Source organism: Solea solea, chromosome 13, assembly GCF_958295425.1.
Source record: "Solea solea chromosome 13, fSolSol10.1, whole genome shotgun sequence".
Lineage (NCBI taxonomy): Eukaryota > Metazoa > Chordata > Actinopteri > Pleuronectiformes > Soleidae > Solea > Solea solea.
In genome coordinates this window covers 8,965,386-8,985,808 of record NC_081146.1, presented here as the reverse complement: position 1 = coordinate 8,985,808, position 20,423 = coordinate 8,965,386, and the positions used below count along the sequence as shown (strand labels likewise).

Genomic DNA, 20,423 nt, shown 5'->3' with positions numbered 1-20,423 from the left:
TTCACTTACTGTGCATGGACGCGGAAGGCACCCATGTTTGTCTATGTAAAATGACTATACGCGCAAGCCAGACGTACAATAACACAAGTAGACCGCGAAGGCACGGGCACAGTTAGCGATCATGGCCTACTTGCATTAAGGGACGTATGGCCATACAAAGGCAATGGCACAGCTGCCATCCAAAGCCAGGTACTATGTTTGTAGATCACCAGGATCTATTTTAACGTTCTAGGGCTAACGGTAGATTAATGGCCACGATGGAAAAGAGAGAGAAAAAAAAAAAAAGGCACAGTGGCCAAGAAGTCTAAGCCTTGTGACAGAGTGTACAAGGCACAACATTCATTTTATTCCTACCATCTAGCTTTAACTGTACACCAACATCCATTTAAACCTCATTTAAGATCTGGTCCTCCAACATCACTATATTTTAGTGCTAAAGAAAACTAAAGTTAATTTTTTTTTTTTCCTTTTAGAAGTGAGGAAAGGCACGAGGAGGGCCAGGACAGATCGACACGGCGGCCGGAAGAGCGATGGCCCGCGGCCTGCGTGTCACTTACCGTCCCAAGAAACAGTTTGAAAGAAAAAGTTGTTAAGGGTACAGTGGCAAAGCAAGAAAACGCCTCCATAGAGAAGCGTGTTCTTAACTTTGCATGTAAATCAAGTCAGTGTGATTCGGTAGTTAGCTGTGGGCAGCCAGACTAGCAAAAAAGTACTAGCAAATTTTCTTTTGTTTATTCCCCTACTCTGCAAAAGAAATAAAAAAATATGGACTCACCCTTTGTAGACAGACCTAAAAAGGAAATGTTAGTGCATTATAACTTATCAAGCATCTAAGCCCTTCCAGACACCATATCTACTTTAATATGAACTGCTGAACATAATCTATTATAATATATTCTCAGACCATCTTAACTAATCAATCCAGGCATCTCAGTCACACACAACCCATTCATTCAGAGAGATAACTTTAAACACTCCATCAGTCACCTCATTCTTTCAAATCACTCGCTCAGCAGTTCCACAAAAATATAACCAACGAGGACCAGATTTCAGACCACCCAATAAAGTGGACAGGAACATACAAAACCAACCTGTGGCAAATGCTCCATGTACAACCCTCAGCTATTTGACAGATGGAAAGCAGGAGAATAGAAAGAACGTGGCCATGTTGGACAATGCAGAGAGATGTAGGCACAGCGGCCAAGAAAGAGTGGGGACACGGCGGCCAAGAAAGAGTGGGGACACGGCGGCCACCCAGAATTAAATCATGACACCTACTATTTGACAGTCTTCATGAAGATCAATCTGTGGGGAAAAAAAACAAACAAAAAATGTTTGAGTCCAGTCTCCAGCCTTGACAATGTTCAAGTTCATACAGTTACAGGTGAAAATAACTAGGTAAGGTGTTCTAGAATGTGTTTGTATGAGGTACAGACATGGTTCACCCAGCCTGAGATATAAAGACTCACTTTCAGTGAAAACATTGCTGCCAGCACAAATTCTATTTTAACAGTGAAACAAAGAAATTAACTTTATCACAAGTGATGTAAAATAAAGTTGATTAAGACTTAAGGAATGTTTTTTAAGTTCAAGTATAGAAATGTCAGTAGCCACACAAAACACTTATGTTATACATGTGTGATTAAATTAATATGATATATTGCCATCAGTTAAATACATTATGAAAATCAGCCATAATATTTTCAATGATGTAGTAAATGATCTCTAAAGGTGTCACTCACCTTTTTTTGACAGCCTCAGGCTTTTGTATATGACGGTCTGACCAGGTCTCTGTGAGCAGGAAGCAGGTTGTTCCTTTAAAAAAAAAAAGTTTGTATTTTAATGACTACATTAAAAGTTTAGAATTATAAAAGACATGTATAACCCTGAATCTGTTTAGAAACATTTAACATAAAAAAACAACTAAGTCTTTCCAGTGAAAAACTCAATAGTAATGACCATGAGTGGATAAGTGAGTTAAGTTAGTCTTGTTTTGTCTATTTTGATAATGGATTGGTTTAAGTGTTTGAGTTTGAGATTTTTTTTATTTTGTTAAATGTGGATAATTCCTAATTTCTTTGCTCCATTTAAGCAATCACTGAATCCAAATAATTTAAGAATATAACTGAATTTAAAAACAGTGAATAACATTTAACATTTTATGGACCAAACATGAAAATAAATCACAGGTTAATGAAAATATTAATTAGTTGCAGCCCCATTTAAACCAATGATTTAACTGCTGTAACCAGACAAAACGGCTGTCAATTCAGATAACTGGCTGACAATGAGGCTCAGCTTGGATATTGAGGTATTGAGCAAACAGAGTCACCTTTAAGATAACTTGACAAAAGTTACTCACCATTCTGGACGGGCCACCAACCTGGACCAGGTCGAACACGCCATCCTGGAGGCCGCGTGCACCTTTTCGGCGTCTGACGTCACGGCGCGGTAGTTTTCCTTTTTTTTCTCTCTTCTTTTTTTTTAAAGTTCCCTCCTTTTCTGAGGTTTTATGGCGGTTGGTGCATTACTGCCACAAGTTCCTTCCTCCCGGAACAGTTTCAGTAGTTAAGCAGCGACACTTTTTTCGCGTGTGCGTGAAGATGAGCAGCAGGTGTGTTGTATGTCACCAATCAATCAGCCTCTGCTTTATGCTTCTCTTTTTATGGCGGTTGGCAAACAACGATTTGGTGCATTACCGCCACCATGTGGTATGGAGTGTGGATCGAAACGTTGATCTAACTGAACTATTACTTAAAAGTCAATAAATAAACTAAAAAAGTAATAAGTAAAAGTAATAATGAAATAAATGATAATTAAACATACACACATATATATACAGATATACATAGGCAAGGCAAGTTTATTTGTATAGCACCATTCTTAGACAAGGCAATTCATAGTGCTTTACAGAAGCAAGTAAATACATTGGAAATTAAAACAAAATCAATAAAAAAAAAATCAATTAGCCTATAGATATAAAAACATTGAAACATTAAAAAAAACTAAATCAAGCAGACAAGAATTTTTCTGCATACTACAAAACACAAAAAAACAATAACCTATATGCATACATACATACACCTATTCATACACACACACACATCCTATATCAACTTTGTGGTTTTAAGAAACTGAAGTCATTTCTTGTAACACTCACTCCAGTTCTTCTGCAATACATCTACCAACTCCAATTCCTCATCAATGTCTCTCAACTTTTTAATCATTACTCTCTTATTCTCTCCCGTTGGTATTTCTGACATTGTGTTATAAAATGATGAATGATTCCTCCTGCCCACAGTGATCACATCTGTCTGTATTGTGTTTATTGGTGAGAAATAATGTGTTGTTTAATCCTGTATGGCCAAATCTGATCCTCGATATTATATTTTCCTCTTTCCTGCTTCTTTCCATGTGCATGGCAGCTCCCACTTTTCTTTGGATACTGTAAAATCATCTTTAGTTTTTGATGCTGTTCATTTCTGTTTTGCTTAATTTTATTGCTAAATCTATATTATTATGTCCTGTTGCTGCTTTTGCCACCTTGTCTGCTATGTCGTTCCCTTTGTGTGCTGGTATCCATAAACATATTACTGTGAGTCCCATCATCTGAATTATATATAATATTTGTTGTATTTCTATTATGAGGTCTTGTCTGCTTTCAGAATGGCTGGACTGTAGGCTTGTGAGTGATGAACTTGAGTCTGAACAGATGATTGTTTTCAGTGGTTGTATTTCTTCCACCCACTGGACTGCTAATAGAATAGCAGTAAGTTCTCCTGTGTACACTGATACATTGTCACTTATTCGTTTCTGTTTTTTAATTTGAAATTCTGGTATGAAGACTCCTATTCCTGTTTTCTGGGATAGGTTTTTTGATGCATCTGTGTATACTTGGATGTATCCATGATCGCTGTCTATATAATCTTGTATTAACTGTGGATTCTGGCTCTCCATACCTTTGATTTTCTTCTCTAACCATGTAAAATCTATGGTGGCATCTGGAAGTATCCATGGTGCTATTGTTGACAGTGGTACTTTTGGGCTAACGCTGTATTGGTCTACTGTGAGCTCTGATGCTGTCTGATTGATTGTCCATTCAAAGCTTTTTTTGTTTCCTTTCTCCTTTTCCCAACATGGTTTTAATGTGTCTCATGTTGGATGATACTGATTATGACCCTTTAGCCTGGTCCAGTAGTTCAATGAGTTCTGTATCCTTCTTAATTCTAGTGGTTTTTCCCCCATTTCTACTTGGAGTGCTGATGTCAGGGTTGTTTAAAAAACTCCTGTGCATAATCTTAGAGCCTGATACTGTAGTGTATCCAGTTTTTTGAGATGTGTGCTTGCTGCAGATCCATACACCACACAGCCATAATCTAGCACTGATCTTAGTAACCCATTATATATAGCCCTTAAAGCTTTCCTATCTGCTCCCCATTCCCTACCAACTAAACATCTCATTATATTCAATATTTTCTTACATTTGTCCATTAATTTTTGAATATGTAACTTCCATGTAACTTTCTCATCAAACCATATCCCTAATAAAGAATTTCACTCTCTCCAGCTATAGTTTCAGTTTCACTCTATCTTCTATTCTTTTCTTTTATTTATTTATTTACATTATAGGCTACCATTCTCTTTCTACAGCCATGTATGGTTCACATTTATTTTAGTCAAGAAACTATAACAGCTGGTTGTTTTGGGAGAACGTGATACATAATTATTATTATTTTAGCTGAGTGAGTGAAAAGTGGAAAACTTTTACCCGAATTACATTCCCTGCCTAAATGAAGAGCATCTATAAAGTCCCCAACAGAGGTCCCCATCACGCACAGTCAAGACAAATCACAATAATAGTGTCAATAATCATTGAAAATTAGAACTTGTGAAGTTATGACTTCAGTGCTGATGTTTAGCCACAGGGTGGCGCAGTTATTACATGAAGAGTAGACCTGAGGGCTTTAGTATGAAGGAGGCTCAACATAGCCAGGCTCTGTATATAGCCGTGTTAATGAGTAAATGGCAAAACTGTTGTGCAAAGCCCCCCAAGTGTATATTAAGACAAAACATTATTTAAATATAAACAACGTCATCTGCAAAGTTCAAACTACAGTGTTACTAATTAAGTAACATTATATGGGTGGACAATATCTGCCAAAGATCATCTGAATTCAAACTCTTACACAAGTTTTGTTAATATGTGGCCTCAGTTGACGAATAACCCTGTTCATTTGAATATACAAGCTACTCACAGTAACCTCACTCACTTTGTTTGTATCATCAACAGTCACAGAGGCAGAGGAAAAAAAGGGAGTTCTACTTTTCCTACGGCTTTAATGTCTCTTTTTGGTCGTCATCACACTGACATCCTGTTACTGTACAGAACAACTGGTGGGTTAAAGTTACAGTTTACTGGAAATAAAACACCTCCGCATCACTGACACACCTCATTTCCGCTGCAGCACACATGCTTTTTCCAGGACTTGTTGATAAATAAAGAGTGGAGTTTATTTACATGATTGTTCCTGTGCTCAAGGCACAGGATGTGCAACAACAACAAAAACCAAGTGATGCTCTGACACACAGCATCACAGCAACTTAAATCTAAATGGTCTCACTTCCTGTTCATTTCTTTTCGAATCTTTTCAAGCAGCTGGTTCACGTCTGTACTGAACTTTATTTGTGTTGAGAAGGAAAGTCACCTCATGATTACAGAGGAAGTCATCATCATTTCATTCATTTATTTCTAACCATGCAAATACAATTATTTATCATTTGGCTTAATAAGTATGGATTAATTATGCCAATGACTATTTCATAATTAGACTCAAATTATGATTCTCTACTGCAACAATGATTATGTGTGTGTGTGCAGTTATATTACAGTGATTTATCTTGAGTACATTTTAATACATTCTTTTCATCTCCTTTAACACTCATTAATAGTGAGTTTTTGTCATTATTATTATTATAGCTGCCTCTTTTCATGCATACAATCTTCTGTGTACATCCTATTAATGGATTTTCTTTTTCTAACTAATTTTAGTCACGTGGCATTTAACTACCCAATCTGATCATGTGATCATTATTGAATGTGGCCTTCATATCAATATATCCATTAGTATTTCTATATTTGGACATGTTTTTTTTCTGTACACATCACATACAGTACATGTATGTGAGGTTTGATGTTGTGGAGTGGTTGAATTGTCCATCTCACAGTTTACTATCCTGTCTTTACTCCACCTTCTCTCCTCACTGTGTGTGTTTGTGCGTGTGTTGTGGAGTGTTGCTGAGATACAGGTGAAGAGAAAGTACAGACATAAACACTGAAGAGGCTCCATGTTGAGTTTGCAATTATGAGGCTGTAAGTCAGCGCGTGCTTCTGCCTCTGACCAGGTTTTGCTGTTTGGCTCTTGAAATCTGCAACAAACCACTCTGTGACTCATCGCTCTCTCTCTCACACACACACATGCACAGTTACTCACAAACATGGCACATGGACAGAAAGGAGGCATGACCGTGGCAGCACATGTGGCACACGCACATGTGGTGTTTTTTGTGCGCGTGTGTCACAGCCTCTTTGCACTAAATAATAGTCAGTCAATCATTTCAGTCAGTCCATGGTCTTTTCAGAGCAGCAAACAATCTGTGGCCTGTATCCCACTGTCACAGAGATGACTCACAACAACACTCTCTGTAGCAGCACTGCAGGCAGGTGAGGAGAAGGAGGGGCTATTCAAGCATAGTCAAAAAAATTGGAATAGCTGGGTATTTAAATAAAGACCATGGAGGGGAGGTTGTGTGTGTGTGTATCAAGCAGAGTTGTGAAAAGTCATGCTTTATGTCACGTGCACCGCCATGTTCTGCCGTGACATGTTCATTCACCCATTCACACACACGCAGCACAAAGATGATGCAAAAGCCAATGTCATTCCCAGCTTGTTTATTAGTACAAACACATTAGTAAATTGCTTATTATTTAAAAACACATCATATAAATGATGATTGTTCATTACACAGACAGTGCTGTGAAGACCGTGGCAGGCAGTTAGTCTGCGTTTAACAGTCGGCTGTTCCATCAAAGCAGGAGAAATTAACCACACACGCTCTGGGCCAAAAAACAAACTGAATCATGTGAGGTAATGAAACGGCTAATGAAACAACCAAGAGTCTGGGCCTGACGTCTTAATAAATTAAGTCGAGACGGTGCATTAATGTATGATTAGCATGAACCACCTGACAGTTTAATTAAGTTTGCACAGCACTTATTAATCAAGCTCTTAACTCTGTCTTAAAAGTAAATAAAATAAAAAATACACAAAAGTAAGTGTGTGTGTGTGTTTGTGTGTGTGTGTTTGTGTGTGTGGCATAAACACAAACTTGTTCAGCACCAGTAGTCCTCATGGAGACCAAACCTGGTGTTAATGAGGCAGAACTTTATTTCTGGAGAACTGGTGAAGTTCAGGGCTAAGATTTGACTGATGGTTAGGTCAAGGTTAGGGATAAGCATCAACTGGTCATGGTTAAGGTTAGTGATCATGCTTTGTTTAGGCTGTCCAAATAAATAGAAGTCAATGCAGGTCCTATAATGCGCAAACCTGTGTGTGTATGTGTGTGTGTGTGTGTGCACGTGCGCTGGTCTCTATATCATGGGCTTCTCCACCTCAGCTTCACCTTTCTTCTTCCCCTTGTTTGATTTATTTATACGATAGATGACTATGATGAAGGCAAGAACTGCAAAAAAAGACACAAACAGTCTTGATGTCATCACCACCAACAACAACATATAACAACTCATAATAGCATCTGACTGCATAATGTAATGGACATGTAACACATTACAGTACAGAACAATAACAATGTAGTGTTTGATATAAAGGTCATATATATACATATATACAAATGACTGATCTGAACTCTCTCTGTGTCATCAAAGAGGCCAAAAGCGTAATTACTAATGAACTTTAAGGCCACCTGAAAGACTTTCTGTGAAGGCAAACCAATTCTCCAAGTCCTTTGCTTTCTTCTGCTGTCACGATGTTGAACGCAGAGCCAATGTAACCTGAAGAGTTTTGGTTCAGGGTTATGTGCTATACATCAATGGGCTTTATTTTAGCCTGGGCAGTTATTATTCCCTGTATTTTTACTTATTTATTTATTATTTGACCTTGTTTTTCAGACCAGCTCGGCTCAACATTGTTGCACCCTGCATTGTGTGAACAATATAATGCCAAGTACGTTTTCTCCCACATGCCATGTAGTGTTTCCTCCTGGATTTGTGTTTTGGTGAATGGTTGTGTGTGGAGTGGTGCGACTGTGCAAACTGAAATGCCCTACGGGGATAAATAAAGTTATCTGTATGTGTAATACCATTTAATTTCCTTGTAATATTCAGAAAATCTCCATTGCTTTTACCAAGATATTGCCTGAGGACGACTGTAGTGGTCAAATTTGATAGCATTACCATAACATTACACTCTTACCATATCGTCAGTGTACTGTAATGCAAAGTTGTTAAAGATGTAAAAGTGAAACTTACTGCAGAATCCCAGAGTTCCAACCAGGATCCCGATGGTGATTCCCATCCCATATTTGAAGGAATGACCCTCTGGTGCGACGTAGCAGTAACCCAACTCTGTGCAGTTACATACTCTCACTAGAATGTGGAGAAAAGAGAGCAGTCGTGGACTGACTTTAATGGGGATGATTTTCATACATTTCCCCCTCACTATATCAGCACGAAACTGTGAAGTACATGTCTGCAATAATCCAGTGCCACTGCACTTTCCATAGTGAGAAGCATTATGTAAATATCTTTATATTGTTAATATCTTCTCTTCACTTATATTTTATATTTATTTTAATCTTTATTTACTGATTATTATATTGATATGTTGTACATTTGAACAGCCATGAATTTTCTCTATACTCTGGGTTAATTACTGAGGTTGGTGGTGGTGTTGCACTGGACTGCATCACAGCATCATACTGAAATGTTCTGAAAATCCTTCCTCTCTCCTGTTTGTGGTGGACGAGGACATGAAAGAACACGTCACACGTCATTAAGATCAGTAGGACTCACCCTCAAATGACTGTGGGATTCCCATGCCTGCATTGTCTTTAACATCAATGGAGAGTGTGAAGGTTTTATCTTGACTTTGTGTTTTCTTCAGGGTCAGTTTTGCCGTAGAACCTGAATGACAGACAATGGAAGCAAGGATGAAGTCAGTCTTTCTCCCCACTTTGTACTGTATCACAGTCTGTGATTTCATTGGTCACTTGTCATGTTAACATACCATCAATGTTGCGCAGATCCCAGTTGGGTGACTTCCGGGAAAGGGCAAAGGTGAAGGGCTGGGAGAAAGGAGCACTGTCTCCATCTTTGGCCTCGATGATGATGGATTCAGGCTTTGCTGCACAGATGAAGGCCTGGGTCTCCGTCAGTTTGGGGTAGTTGTCGTTCACATCCAGCAGATTGACAGACACGACGTGCTCCGACGACATCTCTGGGTTCTCTGTAGAGAGAGACAGTCTGGACTCAAATCTTCTTTGTTTTTAAAGGTTTTATCTGTTTTTTTGTGTTTATGTGCTTTCTTAAAGGTCCAGTGTGTAAGAATATACCCACTAAATGTTGCACATTGGCCTTTCTATCTTCGGTCTTGTGTGGTGTGCATAAAACTGAGAAGTAGCTACATCTAGGTGCATGTCTGTATTATCTCACCTTTCTCAAATGCAGTCACAGTGAATTCAATGTTCTCCAGGCTCTCTCTATCAAGGATCTCTTTGGTCTTGATCTGTCCTGTGGCAGCATCGATCTCCAGCCAGCCACTAGTGTCACCGTCAATCTTAAAACTACACAACACACAACAGCAATTTACACACAAAGCAGTGCAAACCTGGGTAAATGACAGAACAACCAATAGTCTGTTTGCAACAAGTCACAAGCTATGTGTGTGGGGTGTTCTCTCTCTACTTTCATCAGAACATCTAGTTTTGTGTCCGGCTCATCAAGTACAGAAGAACATAGACACGTTGTCTCTCGTCTATTTTTAAGAGGATGGCTTTAAGTCTTCAGGTTTTACAGCATGTGGTGATCTTTATCTGTTACACTAATAATAATAAAATAAAATAATATGTACATAAAACTTAAAAATACATTTTAAAGTAAGGGTTCAGCCTTAGGGTGATGGATGGAACTGATAAATGAATCACAAATCATTCTCTTTTTATGTTACAGCAGCACAGTGCATATTTTATTAACTCAAAAAAAATAAGGACCTATTGCATTTATTCCTTTATTTTTCTACCACTTACCCAATATAATTAATAATGATAATAATTAATATTATTATCAATTTTAAAAAAAAATGAAAAAGTGACCCAGGTTAGGGATAATGGTTGCAATCTTCACCTACAAAACTGTACGGCCCTACAAGAAGTTATCTGACTTACCTCAGCAATGCCAACACTATTATTTGTTCATGTTTTCATAACTTCTATGCATTAATTCTGTTTTTGGAATTTTGATTACTTTGCAGGATTCTCGCATACACTGTTTGCACATTATCACGAAACCATGTCACATTATTTAACATTTATCAAAAACATTATTTTGTACAGTCAGCTGTCTTTTTAAATGCATACAGTATTGCTACACTGCATAATAAATGCAATGTAAACAAGAGAACAGTCACAAAACCAGAAAATATGTGATAACATATTGCTCATTGCATCCATCTAATAAAATTACATTTTATCTACAAGTTTCCTTAAATAGAGAATTGTAGAAATGTTTCTGTAAAGTTTGGACCTGAGAAATCTCCACTTGAAGGGTAATGGCGCCCCATGATGTGCCCTAACCCTGCACCTCAAAGAGAAAAGAGACATCCCTTCACCTACACATGACCCTGCAAACTGAAGTGGAGAAATGGCATTGAACCTGAGTTATCTTTATTTTAATAAAGGAACATGTCATCCATTACAGCTGTTAAACAACCACGAAGAACAGGAACACAGAGGGCCAGTCACGAGTCAAGCCTCATAACGCAGCTGTTTAACTAAAAGCAGTTGTGAGTGGGATGCTCAGCAGCTGGTGGCGTGTGTTTACCTGATCTCTTTGCCCTCCGGGTCCGTTGCCTCCACAGTGAGCAGCACTGAACCCTTGGTGATGTCCTCAGGCACAGACACATCCCAGACGTCCCCGCTAAACTGCGGGGGCTCGTCCACGTCAGTGACGGACACAGTGACGGAGGTGGAGGACTGGGGGCCATACTCCAGACCTTTCATCAGCGGCTCTGGGTTACGAGCATCAATCTGGAGCTTGTAGGTTGTGGAGGACTCGAAGTCCAGAGGCTGTTGGGTCAAACACAAGCTGGTTATGAGAAGCAGAAATGTGACAGCAGAGTCAGTCAAGATTAATTGAATTCAATTCAATTTTAACTTTATAATATGGTAATTATGAATTTTGATCCATAAACATCATTATGTGAAGGTATGCTACAGATTACCAAGTAACTACATGGATATTACTATGACTATAATAACATAGTATTACTGTAATATTATCCCCTTATTACCAAGCTGGAAACTGTATTTGTGTGGGTGTTGTAGGGGATGGTGATGCTGCACCTTTGCTATGATCAGATGACCAACTCCTTTCCCGTCCGTCTCCACAGCAAAAACCTCATCATCGTCACCGGCAGAGATGTGGTACTCAATAAGGGAGCTGCCGCTGTCGGGGTCGTCAGCATCTGTGGCTCTGATGGTCACCACCGTGTGTCCAACTGGGGTGTCCTCTGCTAGAGTGTGGCTGCCATACTGAGCACATGGCACACGTCATGGCAGAAACACGAAGACAATCAGCCAGATCAGCAATAAAGAGACATGTTAAAATACTCACATCAGTCTCCTCAAACAGTGGCATCTCATTGTTGACATCAATGACCTTGATGACAACTTTACAGGTTACACTGAAACCTGTGACAGATTTCAAAAAATTGAAAAAAGGGTTTAGAGTCCTCCAGGTCTAACTTACCTACACAGAGCCTAACATCATAGTATTGCATGTTACCTGGATCGCTGACTTGGACATCCATGTGATAGACCTGCTGTTCTTTTCTCTGCAGCATGCGTAAAGCCTGGATTTTTCCAGAGGCAGCATCGATGGAGAAAATACTGGATTCAGAAGGTGGACTCAGAGACACGATAGTGTAAATCAGCAGAGAATTCAGTGTCCCGGCTTTATCGTCGTCATGGGCCAACAGCTGTCCTATCAGGCTGCCTGCAACCACAACAACCACAACTTACAGGAGCCATATGTAGTAAAAATGTATTATATGAAGACATTAAATGACCATGAAGTGTCATCAGAGATTAAGGAAACATGTTAACTGAAATACTGGTTTGTTGCATCACCAGCACAGTAACACAGACAGTAGTACTGAAACACACTGGATGCCAGCAGTGTCAAAACATTATCAAATCTAAAAAGCCTCACAACCTCTCAAAAATGTCTCGACTATAGGAGGAGGGGAAAAGGAGAGGAAGTTGATGATGGAATGAGACAGACATGATGGTGTGGATACTTTCCTCCTGGACAGGGAAGCACAACACGGAAAAGAGAGCGTGCGCTCTCTCTCTCTCTCATGCACTTATTTGGTGGATATTTAATGCATATAAATGTTTTTTGTGTGGTCTGTTATTGTCGTCTTCTTTCATCGTGTGATCACTGCTGCTCTGATGCAGACATAATCAGGGTTTTTAAATACAAAACAGATAGTGGGACATTTCTGTTCTTGGGTGTGAAGGTGCACAAAAAAACTGTAACGCTGAGTGTAAGTGAATCTCTGTACGTGCACGTGGCAAACGCCACTGTATATATATATATATATATATATATATATATATATATATATATATATAGTAATTAGAGTTTCTTTTCTGCATGTGATTTGAACATTTAAAAGGATGCTACACCCCATCACGTTTCCTTTTTTGTTGTTTATCGTTCATATTTCTTACCTACAGGCTCATTCTCCTGCACCTCAAACACACTCTCCTCATTTTCACACTGTGGTGCATTGTCGTTCACATCTTCCACAGAGACGTGAAACTCCATGGGTGGATCTACCTCCATATTATTGATATCCTTTGCGAACACCACCAGATTGTACTGAAAATAAAACCAGCAGCAGCAGCTCAGGAATAATCCTTATAAATGAATCTCTATTTCAGAGGTTTATTTTAGCAAAGTGAGCAAGTGTCACGTACCATGTCCTTGTCTTCTCTGTCCAGAGCCTCTGTCAGGAATATTTTTCCATCTTCCGTGATCTGGAAGGGGAATTTCAGCTCTCGTTCTTTCTGCACTAAGCTGTAGATTGCTTCAGGGTCATTGGACTGAACCTGCATCCAGAGAGAGATGAGAAGCCCACAATGGGGTGGTTGATTAAAGGATAGAGGTATTACATATTAAAAGGGTATTTTAGGTTTTAAGTGAGGTCCTATGAGGTACTGACACAAGATTCAGTTAGATGTGCCAGGTAAAAGTGGATAACATCTGTTTCTATCCCTTTTCTCTCCTGTTTTTTTGGATGTTTTGTTCTGTCCATGCTGGCAGCTACTGTATGTTACAAAGTCAGTGTTGATAATATGCCAATACCTCATACGAACACACTGAACTACCCCTTTAGGTGTTTGAACATGATTTATACCAACCCACCTCTGCGATCTTCAGAGGATAAGTCACATCCAGGTGCTCTGTTATAGATATGGGTCCGGGGTTGACCCACAGGTTTGGCTGCACAATGATGTGAACTCTGGTGTTTCCACTCAGAGCCGACTCCGACGCTCCTCCCAGGTCCTGCACGCGCACAAACAGGGTGTAGTCCGGGTCGTTTAGGGGGTCCATGCTCCTCCTCCTCACCTCTGTCGCCACAGAGAAGGAAGAAGGTTGCAATTGGAAGCATTAGCACAGCACACAAAAACAACAAGCACAGTTTAATGGATCTTTAATTTCAGAGAGCTGAGTCACGTGGATTTGGCTTAACTACTTTTCTCAGCTGACCTCATCTTACTCAACACCCCAATCAATCACACCCCCAGCACTAATCGCCAGACAGTCCCTTTTTCATTACAGTCTGTTTTTATCAGTCACTCAATGGCCTTTAATACCCCACAAAAAGTATATCTATTAAGATAGCACACAGCAGAAAGCTTGCTCTGGAGTTGAAAACATGTGCACTATAAATATAAATCTTCCAATTATAATCTCCACTGAGGAGGCTATGTTTTTGCTGGCGTTTGTTGGGTTGTTTATCTGTCTGTGAGAAGCATGACTCAAAAAAAGCCCAGGTTAAAGTCCAAGGAAGAACTGGTTTCATTTTCTTGGCGATTTGGAAAGAGAGTGAGAGTATTGACATTGTGGGAGATTAAGCGACCTCTCAAAGGTTTCCTAAAGAAATGAAAGAGAATCCTAGTAGTATTAATAAGTATACAATAGGTAGTCAGACAGACCTGCTCTCTCCACACAGGTGAAGAAAGGGTTTTCTTCATAAGGAATCTCCGGCCCGGGACAGTATTCGTTAAACTTTGTCTTCAGCGCGTCAAGGCTCCGATCTTCTCCTCTGCTGTAGTGGATGCTCTCCCTGGCCTTTAGCATCTTTGCCCCTGTTCAAAGACACACATGAATCAAACGTCATTATTTCCACAAACATCATTCTGCACACAGCTGTGAGGATGAATGTCTTCACATTCACTCACATGCATCACTCTCACTCAAAGTAATCAGTGATCGACATCACGAGACACATTAGGCAATCTGCCTTCAGCCCGTGTTAATCTTGAGCACACAAGATGAGCTGTTTAATCTGGATTTAGAGTGTCACTATATAGTCAGATTACAGGCAGAGCTGGACAGATTATATATTTTCCCAAGTTCTGTGTCTCTGTGTCTGGATTCATGCATGTGTGTGTGTGTGTGTGTGTGTGTGTGTGTGTGTGTGTGTGTCACCTTCTTCTGTGGTGGAGATCTCTCCAGTGTTGGGGTTGATCTGGAACAGGATGATGTCTTTCATGTTGGGGAACTGGTTGACCAGGCTGTATGTCAGGTGAGCATTAGGAGTCTCGGGGTCGTCCAGATCCGATGCAAACACACGGGTAAATGGAACAACTGGATTAACAGATGGAATGGATTTGAAGTTTTATTGGATTTTGACATTTATTTTAGTATTTATACACACACACACACACACACACACACACACACACACAAACCTGCTGGACTGTTTTCTCTAACAAGCGCTGTGTAGTAAGTCTGGTTGAAGCTCGGAGCATTGTTGTTGATGTCCAAAACATTGATGGTCACAAAAATTGGCTCGTCCACAACTTGGTCCCCGGCCAATGCCTCCACCTGGTCACATAAATGCAAGAGTCATTGGTGGCAGCAATCATGTCCAGTGTGTTTATGTGCAAGAAGACAGAAAACCACATTACCTTGATGATGTAATGATCTTCTTTGGACCAGTCCAGAGGCTTCTCCAGGTACAGCCACCCATCCGTTGACATTTTAATGACATCCTTTTCTTCTCCACTCAGCCTGAAATTATTTACATCTGGATGGGTCATTTGAAACTGTGAAGATGAGAGGGAGAAGAAAACAGACACATTTTACATTTTTTGTAAAGCACTTTTCAAACCATTTGCTTTTGTTAGAAGATTAAGAATCAGTTACGAATAACTCACAAAATATGTAGTAGTATATTCATGTGACATGAAATCCAAACTACACACTAGTTTCGAAAAAACGCTTTGTCTAACGTGTTCAGTCATCATTTGAAAAATTATAACAAATGTCGCAAGTCATACATCCCTCCTTAAACTATAATGAAGGCAAAGAAACTGAAAATCTGTCAATGAGTATTTCTGCCAATGTTGTTAAAAAAATTAATTTACTCAAAGTTATGGCTTACTATCTGAAAATAATAAAAAACTAACTCAAGATAATGGGAATAATCTAATAATCTTAAAATATTGACTTACTATGTACAAAAATGACTACAAATGCATGCAATAACAACAGTACTTAGAGTATTCTCTTAGAGTATTCTCTAAGTACTAATATTTTTTGTCGTTTATCTTGTTTTCATTTGTTTTTGTTTCTTGCACATATTTAATAGTATTTAATAACAAATAATGGATTATCTTATCTTATCTTATTTGGAGAATGTGGAGTTCGTAAAAAAAAAAATCTATTTTTTGTAAAAAAACAAACAAAACAAACAAACAAAAGAATGCAATTTGCATTTGTTGTACCTGGTGCATGGGATATGGCACCGGTGTTCCCTCTGGCACATCGAGCATCGTGTCCTCAAACGGGCCCTTCTTCTCCTCCAGATCCTTCCCACCAGCCTATCACAGCACAGAAGCAAAGGTCAAAGATCACTGAATACAGCAAAGAGAAAAGGGAACTCCTCTCACCGACGCCCACTTCTCTCGTTATTTGTTTTTGCTGTGGTCAGGTTTTAAAGGGGCAGTTATTTATTGAACCACATTTACAGGACAAGTGGAGACATTCCTATATTCTGCTGAGGGACACAAGAGCAAAGTCTGCAGACACACACTCAGTTTAACAAAACTTGTCACTTTGGTTTAGCATTTTAAATTAGTGACCAAACAGGATTTGTTTGTTTTTGTTTTTTTTAATTTTATTGAACACACTTCAATTATCAAACCCCACCCAGAATTGACATATGAATACGATCACAGCATGAATCCACACAAACTGTTTCACAGACCTTTAGCAGGTTCATGCCTCTGAGCATTAATACAAATGTGCATGGAAGGGCTGCAGTGGCAGCTGGCAGTGCTACTCACAATGCTGAGCAGGAGGGGGAGCAACAACAGATGCACCATGGATCTCATGATCACAGCCTGGGAAGGCGGAGAAGAAGGAGGACAACGAGGAAATATGGAGGATGTGAAAAGGAGGAAGGCAGAAAGGAGACATGAAGAGGAGGGTGTAAATCAGAAACATTTACATAATACAAATATTCATGAAGCAGAGAAACAACATGTCTGGTGTTTTTGAAGAAACTTTACACATGGAAGAAAAGCCGTCCTCTCCTATTCAGAGTTAACACACGTGTGCTATCTACTCTCTGTCCTCATACTTTGAGCCCATTGTGAACTTTAAGTACACGCCCACATGACCAAGTGAACCATCCACCTGAGTGGACAGGGGAAACTGAAGTGTCAGAGATTACACTCAGAGAGTACAATCCCACACTGAGAGAGGATCTTTACTCAAACGTATTCCAGTGGGTGTGAATATGACCCATGAGCCCAAAGGTTAGTCTAGTGTGTAGCTGAAGGAATTTAAAGTGAACATGCATATGTGTGTGTGTGTGTATTAATACTTGTATGTATATCTTTAGATTACATTAGAATTGATCTTATTTATGGTTTAAGGCATTTAGTTGTGATGGTTTAGATTGGGGTTAGGAATGTCTTTGTGTGTCCTTACGAAGACAGCTGTACCAGAATATGGGTGTGTCCATGCTTGTATGGATATCTTTGTGAGGAACAAAGAACAAAACTTAAAAACCACAGGATGCAGGGACATTTGCAAAAGTGAAGACATTTTAGTTGGTCATGTTCCGTCTCACCTTAAAATGGCCGTTTAGTTTCAGAATTAGTGTTAGGGTTAGGTTTAGATTTAAGGCAAGGGACTAGGAAATACATACAATCTGCAAGTGTCCTCCCTAAGAATGCTGTACAAGAATGTATGTCTGTGTGTAGATATTTTTTTTTTGTCACACACACATACACATATACATAAATATCTTTACTGTAGAGCGTACTGTAAGAATTATCTTCAACTCTGAAAAGGCTTTGGATAACAACAACAGAAAGTGACTGATATTCATTAATATCTGACAAGATCAACACAGTTTACGTAAAATAATCAAATGTAACATGGATATGAGGAACACATACACGTTTGACATGGGAGAGAGGGCTGAAGTCAGACGGGAGAGTGAAGGTGACATTGAGTTGAAGGTAATGACCTTTTTGTTGCACAGCACACGACTTGATACTTAATCTCACCGCCTGACACTCCCTCTGAGCAGAACTCCAACGTTTGGAGACTTTTTCCCACTAACATTTGTCAGTATTTTAGTTTTGTTATATACACTATGTTAGCTGAAAGACATACATTTAACGAGGACAACGTGTCGGCAAGTAACTGACGTCAACTTACGATGAAATAACTGACATCCAATATGGAAAATATTTTTTACATTGAATAATTTGCAGTTTGTCCAACAAAGGATTGATGGAGGTATATGATAGAATAATATGGGCAACGCAGGCCCTCTCTTTCGCAACTGCCGACTTTCAGTTTTGATTTCAGCTCCTCTTCAATCAAATCTAGTGTCCTAGTGATTTTCCACTAGTGTCTGGCGACAAGAAGAGCCTAAAAAGCCTAAAAGAACCAGTGGTTGATTGTCAGACATGCTGACACTGGGCCAACAAATGGTCTTGCCAAAGTCAAATCAAGATCACAAGTTGTTTTTTCAAAAAAAGCCTTGAACATCCAACATATCAGATTCAGCCTGTGAGGATCAGCATATTCAGTCCAGTTTGTGTCCCACTCTCAAACACACAAACACAAAATCTCCAAATACCTAAAAGAAAAATCCAAGACAGAGAGCCAAGAGAGAGCGTGTCGACTTACCTTCCCGGGGAGATCAAGTAGGTGACTCCACAGAGTGATGACTGAACAGCACATCCTGTTTGTCAAACGTTAACCCAGAGCTAACCAGGTATGTTTTATTGTATCTAATGATTGTCTAATCACCCTGCCTTCACGTTGTTTACCCAATGGGTGAGAAGGAGACAGGAAGAATTAGTCAGTGGTACATACAGTATCATAAAAGACAAATCCATTATTACTCATTTCCAATGAATGATTTTAACACAATTCCTCAGATACTATTTAATAACTGATCTCTGATTTTGTGTTTTATCTGTTTTGGGCTGGGGGAAGATCACAGTATCAGAGGAGATGTGTTTCTTTTGACTACACGTGTGTTTGAATTAAGGAACAAGTATAGAACATTTGAAACAAAAAGTATTAAAAAAAAAACATAGCATATTTCTCTGCAAATGTGTTGATCGGCATCTAAGCTTCGAATTTTGGTTCAGACTTTGACCTCTGCACCTAAGCAGTGCTTCCTGGCAGATTTTCCATTAGTTGCTGGGTGTGATAAGGAGCCCAGTGTGTGTGTGTGTGAGTGTGTGAGTGACAATAGGACTAACAGATCACACAGACAATTCATTGCCTCATAATAATGCAAAGCTATAGTGGGGGGGTCATATAGTTGAGTCATCAGGTCAAAGCATACACACATGAAAATAAGCGGCTGCTTAGATTCCAGCTCATGACCTTGGTTTTTGATCAACTTTGTCACCTCTAAAGAAATGTAAAAGAATAATTCTAAGCATAATCAGAAAGTGTCCTTTGTCTTCTTTGGACAGGACAGTGAAGCATGACAGAGTGAAGACATGCAGCAAAGAACCATGGGTGGAATGCAACCTGGATCACTGCAAATACAGGGCACCAGCTCTACCAACTGAGTCACCTGGCACCACCAGAAATGTATCCTTACACTTGTTTGAAATGTGTTTACAAAACAACACTCAATCCTTAGTCTACACACACGCTGCTGCTCCATTTGGATTTATTTTAAAGATAAAACTTGCATCAAAATGTGGCATCATGTAAGTTACTATGGGTCTTGCATTAGTGTGTCACATTTCCCTTGATCATCTTAAAGATGTCTCTACACTACGTTGAATGAAGTTCACCTGTGGTGAGTCCAATTAATCGGACATGATTTTGAGGAACCAACATGCCCGTATAAGGACATTCACTGTTCCTCGATCCATTTCATTGAAGGTTCCCATGAACACAGTTACTCTCCATTAGAGGAAGAAGTTCTGACTCTTCCAAGAACTTGCTGCCAGGACAAAGTGAGCAATCACAGGAAAAAGTCCTTGGTGAAGACTAGTCACAAAGAATGTGAAGGTCACACTGGCTGAGCTCCTCCTTTGTGAAAACTGGCCAAACTTATGACTTTTGTTACATACTATTATGAAGTGAGGTGTCAAAGCAATAGACTGCTTAGAAACAGGACAGCAAATCTGAGATTGGAGAGAAACAGGCTGTGAATGAGTCACTGTTTCACAGGATCGCTATTTAACCAGAGCCTGTGACTGCAGCGCTGACTAGTCAGCAAATTAAGCTGTTCATTCTGAGGGAAGTGACTCCACGGTGTAAAGCATGAGTCCATACATGAACACACAACGTGCAGGCTGCAGGCAGAGAGAGAGCAGAGAGATTCTCTGTCCAACAAAGA

At 39.5% G+C, this 20,423-nt stretch overlaps 1 protein-coding gene and 1 long non-coding RNA gene across 2 annotated transcripts; both read right to left on the bottom strand.

Moving 5' to 3' along the window:
- Nucleotides 1-1,217: 1,217 nt before the first annotated feature.
- Nucleotides 1,218-2,638, bottom strand: LOC131471699 (uncharacterized). Its single transcript, XR_009242016.1, has 3 exons — nucleotides 2,363-2,638; nucleotides 1,743-1,815; nucleotides 1,218-1,305 (listed from the first exon to the last, which is right to left on the bottom strand). It is a non-coding gene; the product is annotated as an uncharacterized LOC131471699 (long non-coding RNA).
- A 4,296-nt stretch (nucleotides 2,639-6,934) lies between these two features.
- On the bottom strand, nucleotides 6,935-18,817 carry cdh17 (cadherin 17, LI cadherin (liver-intestine)). The gene is made up of 19 exons (XM_058648692.1): nucleotides 18,740-18,817; nucleotides 16,876-16,932; nucleotides 16,315-16,410; nucleotides 15,496-15,633; nucleotides 15,277-15,412; nucleotides 15,014-15,172; nucleotides 14,518-14,670; nucleotides 13,724-13,929; nucleotides 13,276-13,407; nucleotides 13,027-13,177; nucleotides 12,077-12,286; nucleotides 11,906-11,982; nucleotides 11,635-11,823; nucleotides 11,114-11,358; nucleotides 9,728-9,858; nucleotides 9,303-9,521; nucleotides 9,089-9,199; nucleotides 8,546-8,662; nucleotides 6,935-7,740 (listed from the first exon to the last, which is right to left on the bottom strand). Exons 1-19 carry the CDS (start codon nucleotides 18,791-18,793, stop codon nucleotides 7,649-7,651), a joined length of 2,673 nt encoding a protein of 890 aa, XP_058504675.1. The 5' UTR covers nucleotides 18,794-18,817; the 3' UTR covers nucleotides 6,935-7,648.
- Between the last annotated feature and the right edge of the window lie 1,606 nt (nucleotides 18,818-20,423).

Coding starts and splice junctions, on each gene's coding strand:
- cdh17 (XM_058648692.1), bottom strand. CDS start 18,793: ATGTGCTGTTCAGTCATCACTCTGTGGAGTCACCTACTTGATCTCCCC. Junction 15,413..15,495: donor AAGATCATTACATCATCAAG/GTAATGTGGTTT, acceptor TTATGTGACCAG/GTGGAGGCATTGGCCGGGGA. Junction 15,173..15,276: donor TAGAGAAAACAGTCCAGCAG/GTTTGTGTGTGT, acceptor CTGTTAATCCAG/TTGTTCCATTTACCCGTGTG.